At 63.0% G+C, this 16,019-nt stretch overlaps 1 protein-coding gene across 9 annotated transcripts in view; it reads left to right on the top strand.

Moving 5' to 3' along the window:
- Positions 1-16,019, top strand: part of RBFOX3 (RNA binding fox-1 homolog 3) — a 136,589-nt gene that overhangs the window by 112,061 nt on the left and 8,509 nt on the right. For 6 of the 9 annotated variants that reach the window (XM_039716131.1, XM_039716127.1, XM_039716132.1 and 3 more), the window contains one exon: positions 3,955-4,291. The exons of 2 other annotated variants lie outside the window; for them this stretch is intronic. In XM_039716131.1, coding sequence (XP_039572065.1) covers positions 4,190-4,291 — 102 coding nt within the window. In that variant the 5' untranslated portion in view covers positions 3,955-4,189. The remainder of the gene's footprint in view (positions 1-3,954; positions 4,292-16,019) is intronic. One more of the 9 variants, XM_039716133.1, reaches the window with a different exon arrangement.

Consider the following 16,019-nt stretch of genomic DNA (forward strand, 5'->3'; position numbering starts at 1 on the left):
TTGAACAGGGTGCCAGGGAGGCTTGCCAGTCCCTTCTTGCTGTCCTGGTCCATGCCCTAAGTTGGGGCCATCCCTGTGGCCAAGGTACAGGGGACGTGGGACCTTCCTTGCCATGGGATGTTCCTTGTCACAAAGGAGCTCAGATCTGTCAATGCCTTCATCTTCATCTAATTGCTTGATGTCTTTGAATAACTACTAATGAGCTTCTAATTAATGAATGCCTCAGCTTGGGGGCATTTGGAGTGGGTGGGAGGAGAGGATCAGGTTGGTACCGCTGTCCCTGGGTGCTGGTGTGCTGCCAGCCCTGCACTCACAGGATGGCCCCAGGGAGGCTGGAGCACCTGATCTCCCTGCTCCAGCCTCGAGGGCCCTCCTGGCAGAGGTTGTGTCTTTCCTGATCTGCAGCCCTCCTCGGCAGCTCTCACGGGTGTCAGCATTGGGCTTGGCCCTGTGGGAGAGTGCTGCAGGGACCACGGGGTCCCACTGAACAGCAGCAGCCCCCAGGACGCCCCGTGCCCCATGGCAGGGCCTGGGCATCGCGTCGTCCTCTCTGCTGGGAGAGGAAACACGGGGCTCCCAGGAGGAACCCTGCTGCCAGGCACTGGGATTCCCACTGGGATTCCTGTGGGTCGGAATCTGGGCATGGGGCTGGGCCAGCTCTGGGCTGGCAGCAGCTCTGACAGGGGCTCAGGGCTTGGTGCAGACCATGCAGGGCCCTTGGTACCTGGATGTGCCACTGTGTGCTCAGCGGGGCTGGGGGCTCCAGGCAGACCCCTGGGCCTCGTTCCTCGTGGATGAAGCTCCCAGATGGTGGGATGTCCCTTGGAGGAAGCCTGGGCTTTGCTGCCATTTCCCAAGGAGAGGGTGGCACTGCACTGGCTGCTCGGGCATCTCCCAGCAGCTCTCCACTGGGCAGCAGGTCCATCCCGGTGCCTGGAGCAGCCAGATGTGCTGCAGTGCCCCTGGCAAGTTCCCTCAGTTTCCCTCAGTGGTTTGGGGGTACATGCCCACCAGTGCTCCCAGTGCAGGCTCTGGCCCTTGGCTCCAGCACCAGAACAGTGGCCAAGACCACTCCTGTCCCGGTGCCATGTTGTTCTCCCTCTTCCAGAAAACAAAACCAAGGAGCCCTGAAGGGTTCATTAAAAAAAAAATAAAAAACTGGGAATTGTGCTGATTTGAAGGAAAGGCAGCCCCATCCTGAGCGGGGAGCGCAGCGCCAGCCCAGCCCCGAAGGGCAGAGAGAGATGTGCTGAGAACTGCAGCCCTGTGCAATTCAGCCTTTGATCGTATATCTCACACGTGCCCTTTGCTTTCCCTCTGCTGATATTTATTAGGTTTAATTTTACTGGGACACGGCTGTAAGTGAGACAGATGGAATGGGGTCTGTGCGCCTGGTGAACACATCTTAATTAAACAGATAAATAAACTTTCGTTCCAGGAGGCTTCAGTTTTGGAGGTGCTCCTCCGGGGCTGCGGCTCTGCGGGGCTGGGCACTGCCCTGGTGCCACCGCCAGGCTGCTGGCTGGGACTGTGGCACAGTGTCACTGGGAGCAGCAGGGCAGGGGAACCCAGCCAGTGGTGCCAGCACGGTGTTCCCACTGGAGCTGACTGGGGGCTTGGTGCCACCCTGCCCGGCCCGTGTCCCCGGGGCTCCCCTCTGCAGAGGGACATCTCTGCAGCCAGGCACGCACTGGTGATGGCAGGAGAAGGGACTCCACTTGCTCAGCTCGCAGAGCTGTGCCCATTTCGCTGCTGGCTCGGGGCAGTGCCAGCACTTGTGGTGCTGCCACCGGCCAGGAATGCCTTTGAGTCACCCTGGCCGGAGCGGCGCGGGGGAGGATGGGCAGATTACCTCATCCTGGAGCCCGTTCCTGCCTCACGTGGTTGGCTTAGCTGGGCACCGCAAGGCCAGTGTGCCAGGCGGTGCCCTGCCATTGTCACCTCCAGGAGCTGCAGTGGAGCCAGGGCCTTTGGAGCTGCCTGCTGGGGGTCTCCATGGTGCTCGGGTGCATGCGGGTTCCTGGGGGAGCCCCTGTTCCCTCCACTGCACCAAGGGCTGTGGGGGGACACACTTGTCCTTTCAGAGCTGTGCCACATCCTTCCCCGGGTGCTGGAGGGCACAGGAGGGCATGGCACCCCGGCCATGGGGGTCTCTGGGAAGGGAAGCTGGAGCCAGCAGGTGCTCAGGGGTCTGAGCAGCACAGTGAGTTGAAGGGGCCGCTGCTTCTGTCGTGGTCCTTGGAGCTGGAGGGGGAGCAGCTGTGGTGGGCATCCACAGGGAGCAGTGCCTGGGGATGCTGTTGGCAGCAGATGTCACTGCTGGACCTTTTTCGTGCCCAGTGCCACAAGGTGGTGGTGGTGACAAAGGTGGTGGTGGTGACAAAGCCTCCCCCAGGTCTGCCATCCCCTCCCTAATCTGGGTCCCTGCAGTCCCTTTGGAGTGTAGTCCCCCAAGCTTCAGGACCTGCTGGGAGGGGCTGGCACCCCCTTGGCCCCACACTGCTTTCCCAGGCTGGCTCTTCCAGAGCTGTTTGCAGCAGGTTTTCCCTGTGCTCTGGGCTGGCCATGCCACACACTGCTGCTCCGGAGTGTCTGCAGCAGAAGCCGTAACTGCTGCGAGTGTACCAGGACACTGCAGCATGTCACTCTGCCTGGGGATACTGTGGAAAATCCCAGCTCCAAACGGCTGGTCGTGTGCTGGAGGCTCCGGCAGAGACGGAGCATCAGCAGCTGCTGGCACAGCCCTGCCTTTGTGCATCACATTTGGCCAAGACGGAAACTGAGCCGAGCCCAGGTTTCGTTTCCTACATGCCCCAGCACAATGCCAGCCTGGCAGCCTCGGCACTGCCATGGCTCCGGAGCCGGGCACGGTGCTGCCGAGGCGTGGGCACCAGGGAGGGACCCCCGGCAGTGCCGGGGCTGCTGCGGGGCCCGGCTGGGTGGAGGTGGGACGGGACCCGAGCGAACACACGCGGCTGTCCCTCGCGGGCACCGGCACGTAGGCTATTGCCATGGCAGCTGTGACAGCGGTGAGTGTGGTGTGGATGCGTCAGGGCTGCTGGCAGCACCGCAGGGCCCCTGGAAACGCCAGAGCACCTCTGGAGCCCTGCCGGGGCTGACCTCTGTGGGTCTTGGGGCAGAGGGTCCCCATCGCCTGAGGAGCGCAGGGGAGCCAGTGCCAGGGGGCAGCGCCCCTCATGTCACCCCAAGGGGCAGGGGTCCCCACAGCCCTCCGTGCCTGGGGGACGGGCGGGCAGGTGGGGACTCACAGGGCCCTGCCGGGGGCTCCCACACCTTGGCAGGGTTGAGCAGTGGTGCCCGGGGCATGCGGGCATCGGTGAGGTGCGGCTGGTCCGGCAGGGAACGCTGCGGGCTGCCCGCGGCTGCGGGGCCGTGCGGGGCCGTGCGGGGCCGGTGGCTCCGGGGAGGCGGAGCCGGGGCTGCTGCACGGCTCCCGGGGCCCGGCAGCGCCGGCGTCTCGCGGCGAGAGCGTGGCGGTGTGCACGTGTGCGGCGGAGTGAGCACGGGGGAGTCCCCGGCAGCCCCGCCGCCGCCGCTGCCCGCACGGCTTCCCGCGGCACCGCGCCGCAGCGCCGCGACTCCCGGTAAGAGCCTCCCCTCCCCTGGGAGCGGAGCCGGGAGCGGAGCCGGCTCTGCCCGCCCGGCCCCGTCCTGCCCGGTTGCTTCCCCAGCGTGCGGCCGGGCGGCGAGGGCGGCGGGGAAGCCATCTGCAGAGCGGCGGCGGTGGAGGGGTTAAGTGCGGGATCAGCTGTTCTCATGTCATTACGGATTCTCTTCATTTTATACAGAGCTCTGTTTGATGTCTGAATGCACAGGGGACTCCCCCTCCTCCTCCAACTCCCACCCCTTTTATTTCGCTCCCGAGCCCTCTCTCCTTCCTCCTCCCCTTCCTTTCTCTCCCGCTCCGCTCTGGCTCACGCACACCCTTTGCAGACCGTGCGCTCAGTGCCAGTGTCTAATGGCCCCGAAGTGAAGAGCCAAGCGCTGCTCCGGCGGCGGCGCGGCCGGCCTGCCGCAGATGAACCCTCCTAACTAGCGCCGAGGGGTCGGGAGGGACGGCGAGGAGGGGAGAGCCCGAGGGGCCAGCCGGGAAGACGAGGATAGCGGTGGATAGCGGTGTGCGGAAGAGGACGGACCCGCGAGCAGCTCCACGGCTACCTGTCGACACATGCTGTGCTCCATGGCTAACTCGGGCTGCCTCCTTGTCTCCAACTCAGGCATGCTTCCTCACTCTCTCCCCTGTCCTCCAGCCTTCCTCTACCTCCAACAGGTAAGCCACCCTCTCCAGGGGATTTTTTTGCTTTCCGGTTCGCACGTGTTTCTGGCTGGTTCCCTCTGGGCAGAGGGTAAGAGCTTGACAGCTTCCTCGCAGCCTCCCCGCTCCAGCCCCGCGGCAGCCGGAGTTGTGCCGCCGGGGCTCCTCGGCTGCAGCTTTTGGGGTTTCTCCGCGTTCCCCGCCGTGGCGGCGGGAGCTCGGCCAGGGCAGAGGCGCGGGCAGTGCGGCAGGCAGAGCCGCCGGCGCGGCTCCAGCGCTTCCCCGCCTCGGCGCGGCTGCCGCTTGGCGATGATGGATGCTCGGGTGAAGGAACGAGGCTCCTGCGTGGCCTGAGCAGAAGGGAAGGTGATGAGCTCGTGCGTGAACACGTGTGTGCACGTATGTGTGCGTGTCCACAGCCGGGCGGGCGTGGGGCTGTCCCGATGTCGCTGGAAGCTGCTGCAGAGGGACTGGGGGCACGTGGTGCCCGGCGGGTGCCGGGCTTGGGCAGCCCAGATAGAGGCTGCTGAGGTCGTCAGCTTGGTCCTTCACCTGGGCCAAGGTTTTGCTGTCCCACAGGGTTGCCCTTGGTTCCTGTGATGGACCCTGAGTGCCGGGTTTCTGGGCCCATCATCCCAGGGGAAGGGCAGCTTGGGAGAGGCAGCATCTTCCTCAAATGCCTCTGTGCTGCGTCGGAAATCCCGTCTCCCAGCCAGGCAAACCACTCCATTTGTGCTTTCAGGAGTTTAAAAATTCATGGCATCCTCCCTGCACTTGGCGTGGCCGGCGCGGTTCACCCAGCGGCGAGGACAGGCACGCAGGTGCCAACCCTCCGCCCCAGCGGGGAAGGCTGGGAGTGTTTGCTCCCTTGGGGTGTCTGTGGTGGTGCCCGAGCGGGGTCGTGGCCAGCAGAGGTGGGGATGGCGAGGCCCAGGTGTCTCTCCCCCGCTGGAGGCCGGAGCTGGCTGCACAGGCGTGGGCACGGGGGCTGCGGCAGGGCTGCCGAGGCAGGCGCGTGATTTACGGCACCTCCCGCGGGCAGGGCCCGGGGACAGCCAGGGCTGCGCTGGGTTCCACCCTTTCCAAAGCTGCACTGAGGTCCCTGTGGCTGCCGCACATCTGACGCTGGGCAAAAACTGTCCCTGAACCCCCACCCGATCAGGGGATGGTTTCTGTCCCGAGGAAGGGAGCACAAGAATGCCTTGGAGTGCCCAGGGCCTGTCTTGCAGCATGGGAGATGTCCCTCTCCAGCTGGGATCCCCTGTCCCTGGCCACAGCAGGGGCTCAGCTCTGCTGCTCTCTGGACCTGCAGAGCACTCTGGCATGGCTTGGCCTGGGTCTGGCAGCAGTGGCGGTGACAGCACAGCCCAACGGGTGCTCCCAGTGTCTGCAGGGCTGGGAAGGAGGACCTGTGGGTCCCTGGGAAGCAGAAACTTTCCCGGGTGTGCAGCTCTGCATCTGGCAGCTCCCAGTTCCCCCATCACCCTGCCTGGTTTGGTTTGACCGTTGTGTTCTGCATCCCTTCCTCCCTGCTCTCCCAGAAGCCTCCTGCTCCTTGGCAGCAGCTCTGGACTTGCAAGCCAGGAGGAGGGTTTTGTTACAGGATTTGGAGTTGGATTTTCACCCGGCTGATGAGCACGATGGAGGTGAAAATCTCCATCCTCTTCCTGGGGTTTATTCTGTGCCGAGGTTCTGCACCCAGCACTTGGGGACAGGTGTTCCTGATGCGTGTGACAACAAGGTGTCACTGGAGGCCATCACGTGGGACAGGGGCATGGGCCATGCGTGGCTGATGGGCCCCTCAACGGGTGGGCACCTGCTTTAGCTCTGAATTTGCTCTGGGTTTTAGACTGTCCACCTGTGCCACCTCCACCCCAGAGCTGGCTCTGGCCAGCTGGCCTGGCTCACCTCTGTGTAGGAGGGACACCTGAGAGGATTCAACTGACTGTCCCTGGGTTGGCTGTGCCGTGGGGTCTGGAGGGACCTGGTTGTGACCCCCTGGGTGCTGGTCCCTGTCCAAACCCTTTCTGGGTTTGTAAGGAGGTTGTACCATGATGGTGCCTGAGCCAGTGACCAGGACTGAGTCTGCTGGGCTGGCCAGTCGGTCAGGAGCTGGGGCACACCAGGCTCTGCACGCAGTGACTGCCCTCACCCCCTTCAGACAGTGCTGTCCCTGCCAGGAGCCTGTGGCTGGACTGGTCCCTGAGGATGCTGCTGATGTTCCATAGCTCCCAGCCCCAGCGTTTTCAGCTGGGTTGGGATTTGAAGGAATGACCAAGTAATGAAGCTCTCAACAAAACCTCAGTTCTTCCAGCACTGGGGAGGGCTCAGCAGTGCCAGTGGCTTTTCCAGGTGCTGTGGGCACCTCTCAGCTCACTCTGCTCTGCTTTCCTCGTGTGGCCACCCTGGCCCAGCCACAGGAGCCATGGTCTGTGGCATTCTGGGTTGTGCAGCCACACTGTGCCCTGGAACTCCCCCTGGCACTGCCATGCTCCAAGAGCAGGACTTCTGGAGGGCTGGAGGGCAGCAGCCACGGGAGGGTGGGTGCATGTCTGCAGCCTGGGCCAGTGGGAGCGCTGCACCCTTCGGTGGGGCTTGGCAGGGACATTTGGTTCTTGCTCAGTGAGGGTCTGGGTGTGGAAGGACTCTTTGGTAGCTTCGTTTGGTTAACAGAGGATTCAGTCAGTGCTTGAAACACATCTCTGCTGTTGTGGTGAGGGAGCAAGTGATGGCTGCAGGACAGGGCTCGGTGCTGACCCCGAGCATAGCTGGGCTCTGAGGCTCAGACCAGTGCTGTACCCTGCACGGCCCTGTGCAGCCCCAGCCCCGTGCAGGTCTGAGCCCAGCCCAGGCTGACGTACAGGTGTGCTGAGGCCCGCTGCAGTGCTGCCCCTGGGATGCTCCTGGCCGGGAACATCCCCGCTGCTCACAGTCACACCCCGGCACAGGAGACTCGGCTGAGCGGCGCCTGGCCCGCCGGGAAACAGCCTCTGCAAATCCTGCTCGGAAAATTCCTTTCCGAAAGGGCTGCTGCCAAGTTTAGCATGTTATATTTTTAGGGAGCGGGTCTATTCCGGGCGGTGGTGCCGTGTGTTGCAGCAGCGGGTTCGTTTCAAACCGGGTTTCTCCCCCTGCCCGGCATCGCACGGCTGCGAGACCTGGCACGGCAGCTCCCGCCTCTGGCCGTGCTGTGGCAGCTGTCCTGCTCACTGAGGACAGGCTTAGAGCCCCCAAAACGTGTTTTCTGGTTCGGGTTCTTTTATACTGAAAACACTGATATTCATTTTAGCTTTGCAAAGCTGCTAATCCCACAATAGCTGTGATTTTGGCCCACACTGCCTGGCAAAGCTCTTTTTATAGGTATATTCCTATTTTTATGCTATAGTGATGGGTGAATGAGTAGATTAAATTAGATTTAGTATCTGTCATTCTTTAAAGCATCACATGCAGTTGGAGGGGGGCTGTAACAAAGAAAGGCTAATTAGAAGAGCGGGTGCAGGCCACCCCCACCAGTCCCGCCAGCTGCACCACCCCTGGCCCTGGGGCTGCCCCCGCTCAGGGGCCACCATCCAAACAGGAAGATGCTTTTAAACATGGTTTTCTGTGCAGCCCCCAGGCCCGGCCAGCTCCACGGGCTGCAGCCAGGGCTGGGGAGGGTGCTGGGTGCTGCAGCCGGGCACCCCGGGCACCTCCAGGAGCTTCAGGGTCACTTGGCTGCCTGGCTGCTGTCCCCACGGGGATGGGGGCTCCTGTGTGGGGACACTGTGTCTGTGGGATAGTGAGTGGGCTTCCATGGAGGAGCCAGGGCACCAAGGGGCACTGTAGCCCCTCCAGGAAGGGCGTTAGTCACTTCAGTGCTGCTGGGTTTTGTAGGCCTGCGTGGGCTGGGCACTGGGAGGGTGTGGGGAGCTGTGCCAGTGTTGGGAAGGCTGGGAAGGGTGCCTGGGCACAGGACAACTAAATGTCCAGGGAAGAAGGTGGATCTTCCAGTGCTGGTGTGAGCCTAGCAGTGTGTGGTCAGGGGCTGTGCAGTCCTGGCCATGCCATGGCTAATGACCCAGTGACATGGCAGTGCCATTGAGCAGGCTGGGAGCTCTGGGCTGGAGCTCTGGGCTTGGAGCTCTGGACTGGAGCTCTGGGCTGGAGCTCTGGGCTGGGAGCTCTGGGCTGGAGCTCTGGGCTGGAGCTCTGGGCTGGGAGCTCTGGGCTGGAGCTGTGGATTGGGAGCTCTGGGCTGGGAGCTCTGGGCTGGGAGCTCTGGGCTGGGAGCTGTGGGCTGGAGCTCTGGACTGGAGCTCTGGGCCGGAGCTCTGGACTGGAGCTCTGGGCTGGAGCTGTGGGCTGGAGCTCTGGGCTGGAGCTCTGGGCTGGAACTCTGGGCTGGAGCTGCTGCAGGGTTCACCCTCCACTGCCCATGGGCAGCCCCAGCAGAGCTTTAAGCTGCACCATGTCCCTTGGTGTTCCAGGGGCCAGGAGGGAGCAGCCCCCTGACTCCTGGAGCGTCCCAGCAGGTGAAGAGTTTGTGGTGGCCCCCGCAGTGCTGTGGGCACCTCCTGCCAGGGGCTGGGTGCTGTTCCCACGTTCCATACAAGCCCTGCTGTGCCCAGCCAGGATCCACACCTGGGTTCTCACCACAGCCTTCAAACAGCTCCTGTGGAAAATCAAAACTGGGGAGAAAAGAGTAGGAGCAGGCGACAGTGGCAGCTTATTTGTGATCTGCATTGTGTGGGGAGCCCTTAATTAGAGGTAATTAGACTAATTAACTTGCAAATGAGAAACTCATCTTTTTCTCCTTTTCTCTTACAAGAAAAAATAGAAAAGACGAACAACAAGATAAATATTGGAGGTAATTACGTTGTACCTGCTGCAGACCCCTCCAGCCCATGGGATGCTCCTCTGCCCACCAGCCTGGCACTGGGTGCCATCCCTGTCCGGGTGTCCTGCAGTGGCTGTCCCCACTCAGGGCTGGTCACACTGCCAGGCATGTCCCTGTGGTCCCTGCTGGCAGAAAGGGACCACTGGGCACCCCCTGCACACCCAGCAGGGACGTGGTGTGTGTCCAGGAGCCGCTGGGGACAGTGGCCTCCATGGTTTTGGCCACTGCCAGGACCTGGTAGCCAGGCAGAGGGCATGGCAGTGCCACAGAGGGCATGGCTCCAGCTCCATCCCTGGCTCACTGCCTGCCAAAGCCATGCCATGCCCCCCAGGCCGGAGCAGGGACGTGCCCTCTGTGGCACAGCCAGGTGCCCGGCTGTTTCCCAGCCCTGCCCTCGGGGCATCTCTGCTCTCCCCTCACTCTGTGCCGCACACCCCGGGGGTTTTGTTAGCACAGCCCGGTTCAAATGTCTGATTAGTCTTTAGGAGATCGAGGGGTCAATTTTCCACAGCTCCTTCCTCTCCATTTAACTAATTTAACTGCACGATTGTTACAAATTTCATTTTATTATAGCGCTGCTTCTCAGTCCAATTGAATTACCAAAATCTCATTTTCTCAGAAGTGCTGAATATGTAATTAGAGGAAAAATTATGCTCCTGGCTGCCTATTAGAGAGGGCTGCGTGCAGGCACTGTCCAGGCACACGCATGGGTCCGTGGTGCCACAAGTGCCCACACCGTCTGGGCGAGCGAGTGCCACGTGCAGCTGTGCCAGAGCAGCATGGTGACACTGCTGTGACAGTGACAGGGGCTGTGGCTGGGCTCTGGGGTGTGAGGGGCTCTGAAGGGCAGGACCCAGGGTTCAGCGGGGTTCCTGGAGCCCTGTGAGCGGTGGGGCCAGGTGTGGGGGGAGTGGAGCTGGTGTGGGGCTCGTGGGAGGTGTGAGGCCACTGGACGTGGCCACTGGTGCCACTGCCCGCGGGTGTGGAGCTGTCTGCCCGCAGCTGGGCTCTGGCAGCTCCAGGTGAGGATTCTAGAGCCCCAGCCCTTTCCAGCAGGGGGAACACAGCAGCTGCCCCAGGCCCACTGGAGCAGCAGAGTGGTCACCACTGAGCCGTGCCACACGTGGGTATCTGCGTGTGACACTGCCTGTACAGCTCAGGAGGGGCTGGTGAGGACTCAGGTTACCTCCAGCCACCCCCGGCCTCTGCAGCCTAGCTTGTGCCTCGTGTGCCACCTGCCACAACCTTTCGGTGACCACTGGGGACCGAACACCGCTGGGAGTCCCAGCCAGCACTGCGAACCCCGGCTCTGACTGGCCCCGCTATGCCTGGAGGCAGAGCTGTGCCAGGGATGCCACCAAGGAGTGCCACAGGTGTGCCCTGGCCCCGCTGGCAGCTCGGGAGCTGCCGTGGGTGAGCCGGGCCGCGGTGGCGGTGCCGGGCGCTGCTCGGGAGGGGGCTGTGCGTCCCGGAGCTCCGTTCCTGCCGCCGCCGCGCCTGCTCCTGCCGTGTCCCCGGCGCTGCCGCAGCCGTCCGTCCCTGCCGGTGCAGTGGCACCGGTACACGGCGAGCCGGGAGCTGCAGGCGGGGGTGGCCGGGAGCCCCCCCCAGCACCCCCGTCTCGCCTTGGTTACACAACATTATCATTTCATAATACTCTGAAATATACATGAAGTTGGCTGAATGCAGATGAAATTGCACCATTTACTTCATGAATATTTCATGAAGCCTCAGCTCCGAAGTTTCCAGCTGGCAGAGCCAGGAGCGGGGCCGGACCGTGGCCCTTCTGCCCGTGCCGGAGGTGACAGGGACACACGTGCTGGTGTGTGTCCTGTGTCACCCCCACTCCTGGATGTCACATCGCTCTGCCTGTCCTCCCCAGGCTGCCGTGGGCAGAGGGCCGGCAGCGTCCCTGGCTCTGTGAGCTGAGCCCAGGGGGACCAAGGGCAGGAGCAGGGTAGGGGGATGCAGAGTGCCGGGAAACGTGTGGCAGCCCAGAAAAATGGTGTTTCCCATGCCAACAGGCTGCTCTGCTTCCCCCCGCTGCTCCTCCTCCTCCTCCTCCCCCTCAGGTGCTGCCTGCTCACTGGAGCACTCCTTTCCCACCAAGCGTCCCTGGCAGATGCCATTTCCAACCTCTCACCCCTCCCTGCTCTTCGCTGATGAAGACATTCAGTGCAGCGGCTGCTGCCGCTGGTCCCTGCAGCTCCTCACTCCTCCCCTGCTTCCTGCACGGGGTCCGTCCCCATCATGTCCCCCAGCTCTCTGTGGGATCACCGTGGCCCCACTTTGGGGGTAAGCACCCACCAGCAGCTCCTGGCATCCCCACGGCGGGCAGGGCTGGTCCCTGCTGGGGCTCCCTGACCCCCCTGCCCCTCAGCCAGCAGCTCTGCACAGCGCTGGGCACTGCTTTGTATGGATGGCACAGCTTTTGGGGTAATGAAATATTTACAGGTCAGTGGTTTTGTGAGAAATGACAGGGATCAGTCAATTCCTTTTCAGGGAGTAATTTTCTTCCCCTTCATGGCCTCTGTTCCGTGTTGACAGTCATTAGCATGAGCGAGGGCCGGATCGAAGGGGAGCGCTGCATCTGTCATGCAGATGAGCTCTGCTGGGCACGGAGAAGCCCAGCAGCCTGGGGGCAACCTTGGGCCGTGCCAGGACCCTCCTGCCTCCACTGGGGCATTTCTTGAATCCGTCTCTGCTGCTCAGCACAGTTTCCACTCGCCCTGCTCCAGGGCAGTGGCTGTAAGGGCTGATGGCCCCATCAGTCTCCCTGGATGCTGCTCGCTCCAGTGTCCTGCTGGTGGGCACAGCGGGTCCCCCACAGGAGACGTTTGGAATTGCTGAGCACCCTTCCCTGTGCTCAGCAGTGACCTCAGGCTCCCTCATGATGAAGCAAGGGTGTGCCCTGGCATTAGCAAGCAGGCAGGAGCCATTCCAGGTCACAGCAAAGTGGTTTCTGCCTGCCCTGCCCTGCCTGCACTCCTTACTGCCCTGCCTGCAGAATAGGCTTTGTGAGGCTCTGCAGCTGGCAGGAGCACGGGGGGCTCTGTGGATGCTGTGGAGCTGTGGGCCCCTCTTTCCCCCTGCAGCAGGTGCCTGGCTCCCAGTGGGAGGAGCAGGACAGCCACAGGCAGAGGGGACTGCTGTCAGGGCGGGGAGTGCGTAGTGACAGGGCTGTCTTCACTCTCCCCACATGTGGCTTCACCCAGCTGTGCGTGTGCCGTGACCTAATAGTGCTGTGACCCGGCAGGGTCAGCTACGACTGGGCAGCACCATGCCATGACTGAGCAGTGCCATGACTGGGCAGCGCCATGCCATGACTGGGCAGTGCCATGACTGGGCAGTGCTATTCTGTGACTGGGCATGCCATGCTATGACCATGCCATGCCATGACTGGGCAGCGCCATGCCGTGACTGGGCAGTGCTATTCTGTGACTGGGCATGCCATGCTGTGACCAGGCAGTGCCATGCTATGACTGGGCAGTGTCATGCCATCATTGGGCAGTGCCATGCCATGGTTGAGCAGTGCTATTCTGTGACCATGCAGTGCCGTGCTGTCACCAGGCAGTGCCATGCCATGACCAGGCAGTGCCATGCCATGGTGGGGCAGTGCCATGCCGTGACCAGGCAGTGCCATGCCATGACCAGGCAGTGCCATGCTGTCACCAGTCAGTGCCATGCCATGGTGGGGCAGTGCCATGCCGTGACCAGGCAGTGCCATGCCGTCACCAGGCAGTGCCATGCTGTCACCAGGCTGTGTTGTGCTGTGCCACCCCTGCAGCACCAGCCCCGTGCAGCGCAGGCAGGGCACAGCCGCGGGCAGAGTCGGCTGGTGGGAGTTGCCCTGGGCTGGGGATGGGGCTGGGGTCAGGCCGAGGCAGCAGGATGGCCGTGAGGCTGGCAGGAAGCTGGCACGTCGGTGGCAGCAGCAGGGATGGGTGCTGGTGAGCAGCATCAGCCCAGCCCTCCTGCGTGGCACTGTCACGCCGTGCTGGCAGCACGCTGTCACGGCCGAGGTTGGTGGCCCTGTGCAGGTGCTGGTGGCTGGCAGCTGCCTCATCCTTAGCGCAGGGCTCTGCACTCAGGTGACTGCTCTGACCCGTCCTCTGCGTCCGGGGGCTCCTGGCACGTTATTTTCTTCAAAAGGAACAAATGTGGGAAACGGCGGCGTCAGCCCCGAGCTGACAGGCACAATCACCAAAATGCGGTGTCGGCAGGAACTGGCCCCACGCGCTAAATGACTTGAAAGGAAATGGCCTGGATTGTGCTGAGGAGGCAGAGTGTGGGGGGAGGAAGCAAGTGGAGCAAACAAAAAAACTTCATTAATTAAAGAAACTCGTTAATGAGGGACATTTAATCAGCTGAAGATGATATCTACCCCCTGCCTGCTGCGGCAGCCACTGCGCAGGGCTGGTGGTGCAAGACTGAGCCGTGGGCAGGGCAGGGGACACTGCACGGGGACAGGGGCAGGGGACACGGGGCAGAGGACACTGCACGGGGACAGGGGCAGGGGACACGGGGCAGAGGACACTGCAGGGGGACGCTGCACAGGGGACACCAGGCAGGGGACTTGGGCTCCCTGTCTCAGCCTCTCCACTGCCATCCCTGGGGCAGTGGTGCTTCAGCACAGGGCCGTGCCACAGTCCTGCTGGTACCTGCCCCAGCAGGTGGGCAGCAGAGGTGCTGGGTACAGCTCTTGCCCCCTGTGCTGCCAGCTTTGCTCCAGGCTCAGGCACTGAACTGATCTGTCTCATTTTGAACGAGGCCAAGGGCTGTAAAGGACCAGAATTTCTTTTACTGCAAGTGTCAAAAGCAACGTGTGGGAGCGTCCCTGTGCCCCCAGGAGGGCTCGGTGCTGGCAGAGCAAGGGGTGTCTCTCAGAGCCCCTGTCCCTGGCACCCACAGGCCAGCATTGTGCCACAGGCTCCCTGCATGGCCAGGCACCCCAAGCTGGGGCTCTCGTGGGCTGTAGAGATGCATCCCCAGGGACCCCCTGGGTGCTCAGTGCAGGGGGACACCCCAGAAGGGGCTCCAGCCACCTCATGGGAGGAACAGAGGGACCCTCAGTGCCTGGGGCTGCCCTGGGATGGGGCTTTCCAATGCTGTGGGTAGCAAGGGGTGTGGAACCGAGTAGTGTGATGTCCACGGGCAGCACACAGCCAAACCTGCCAGTGTTCCCTTCCCCATGGAACCCTCATCCACAGCAGCCAAGAGTGAGCAGCTCTGTCCCAGTGGGGTGGCCAGGCCCTGGGAGCAGACAGGGGGCCCTGGAAGCCATGGATCTGTGTCTGCAGCACCCGCAGCTCCAGCACCATGAGCAGCAACCAGGGGAACCTAATGGTCCCTGAATGAAATACTAACCAGGTGACGGGCACTGTGACAGTCCTGATTAATAACTGACACAGACCTGGCTGTTGGGACGGGCTGACGAGGGGCCGGGAGGGCCCAAGACCTGGCAGGTGGGGACAGTCCCTGCTGACATCCCGGTCCCTGCGTGTTGGTGGCTGTAGTGACAGCAAGGCTGTGTCCAGCGCAGAGCAGGCAGCGGGGTGCGGGCTGCTCCTGGTTCTGCCCGCGCAGGCAGGGCGGGATGGGCACAGGGCGCCAGGGATCAGGGGGGAGGGATGGGCAGCAGCACTGGCAGAGTGACACGATGCCTGTCGGTGTGTGCCAGTCCCTGGAGGAGAGCTGAGTGCCGAGACCCAGGCCAGCTCGGGATGGAGCCTCGGGCCTGCCAGGTGGAGTGAGCACCTGGGGCGTGGGCAGGAGTGGCGTGGGCAGTTCCATGGGCTGGGCTCCTGCAGCCTGACAGCCCGGCCCACGCAGGCAGGTGCATGGGGCTGGCGCGGCCCGAGCAGCTGAGTCAGCGCGGGCAGGCGCTGCTGCTGCTGCTGCTGCTGCTGCCGCTGCCGATGACTTGCAGATCTGAGCGGGGCTATTCCCGCTGGGTCTCCGTGTGTCCCCGCTGCGGCTCTGCTGCCACCCTCACAGGCTGGGGACAGCAGCTGCCAGCGCACCCCCCTGCCGCCCCCACCATCCTTCCCCGACATAAATTGGTGACACACACACGCAGTTAAGGAGCTTGTCTCTGCGGGCCGAGCCGCAGATGGATTTCACAGGCCAGAGGCTGCTGCAGCGCGCTGTAAAGCATCCAGGGGGCTGCGGGCACTGCCCCCCACGGCCCTGGCACTGCCTCGGGGGCTGCGGCTGTGCCGGCCGCAGGTGCAGCGCACACCTGTGCGAGGGGTGGCCAAGGTGTGCTGGGCTGTGAAGGTGGGCAGTAGCTGGATGGGTGGGTGTGCAGAGCAGGCGCTGCCTGGGAGCCCCACGCTGCCCTCTCAGCCCCACACGAACCCCAGCAGCCCCTGGCCCTTGGTGTGGGTGCAGCTCGTCCCGTTTGACCAAGGCGGCCAAACCAACTGCGTTAGAGCAAAGGGCCTAATTAAATATTTAGCAGCTAATTGATCCCTGTCTGGTGTTTGCCAAGGGGCCATCAGCATCCTTCCCTGACAGCCCTCCCAGCCTGCCCAGCCCGTGCTGGTGCTGTGCAGCTCCCAGCATGATGCTGCTGGCCGGGCTCTGCTTTGCCCTGTGCTGGGCTCCAAAATGGGGCCTGGGCAGGTCTCCCTCGCCAAGGAGAGGGATGTGCCAGCTTCAGGAGTTAAACCCCACGTGGGGGCCTCCGTCCTTCTACCCAAGCCCAGCACAATGGGCAGGCAGGGCATGGGAGCGGGAGAGGATGGGGCTCAGCTGCTGGCAACGTGACCCCAAAGCCAGCACAGCACAGAGACAGCCCAGGGTGTGAGGGAGACACCAAAGGCTGGGGGGCAGTGGGGCGGGTGGGGCTGGCTCTGGCCGTGG

Source organism: Passer montanus, unplaced genomic scaffold (genome assembly GCF_014805655.1).
Source record: "Passer montanus isolate IOZ18808 unplaced genomic scaffold, ASM1480565v1 scaffold35, whole genome shotgun sequence".
Classification (NCBI taxonomy): domain Eukaryota; kingdom Metazoa; phylum Chordata; class Aves; order Passeriformes; family Passeridae; genus Passer; species Passer montanus.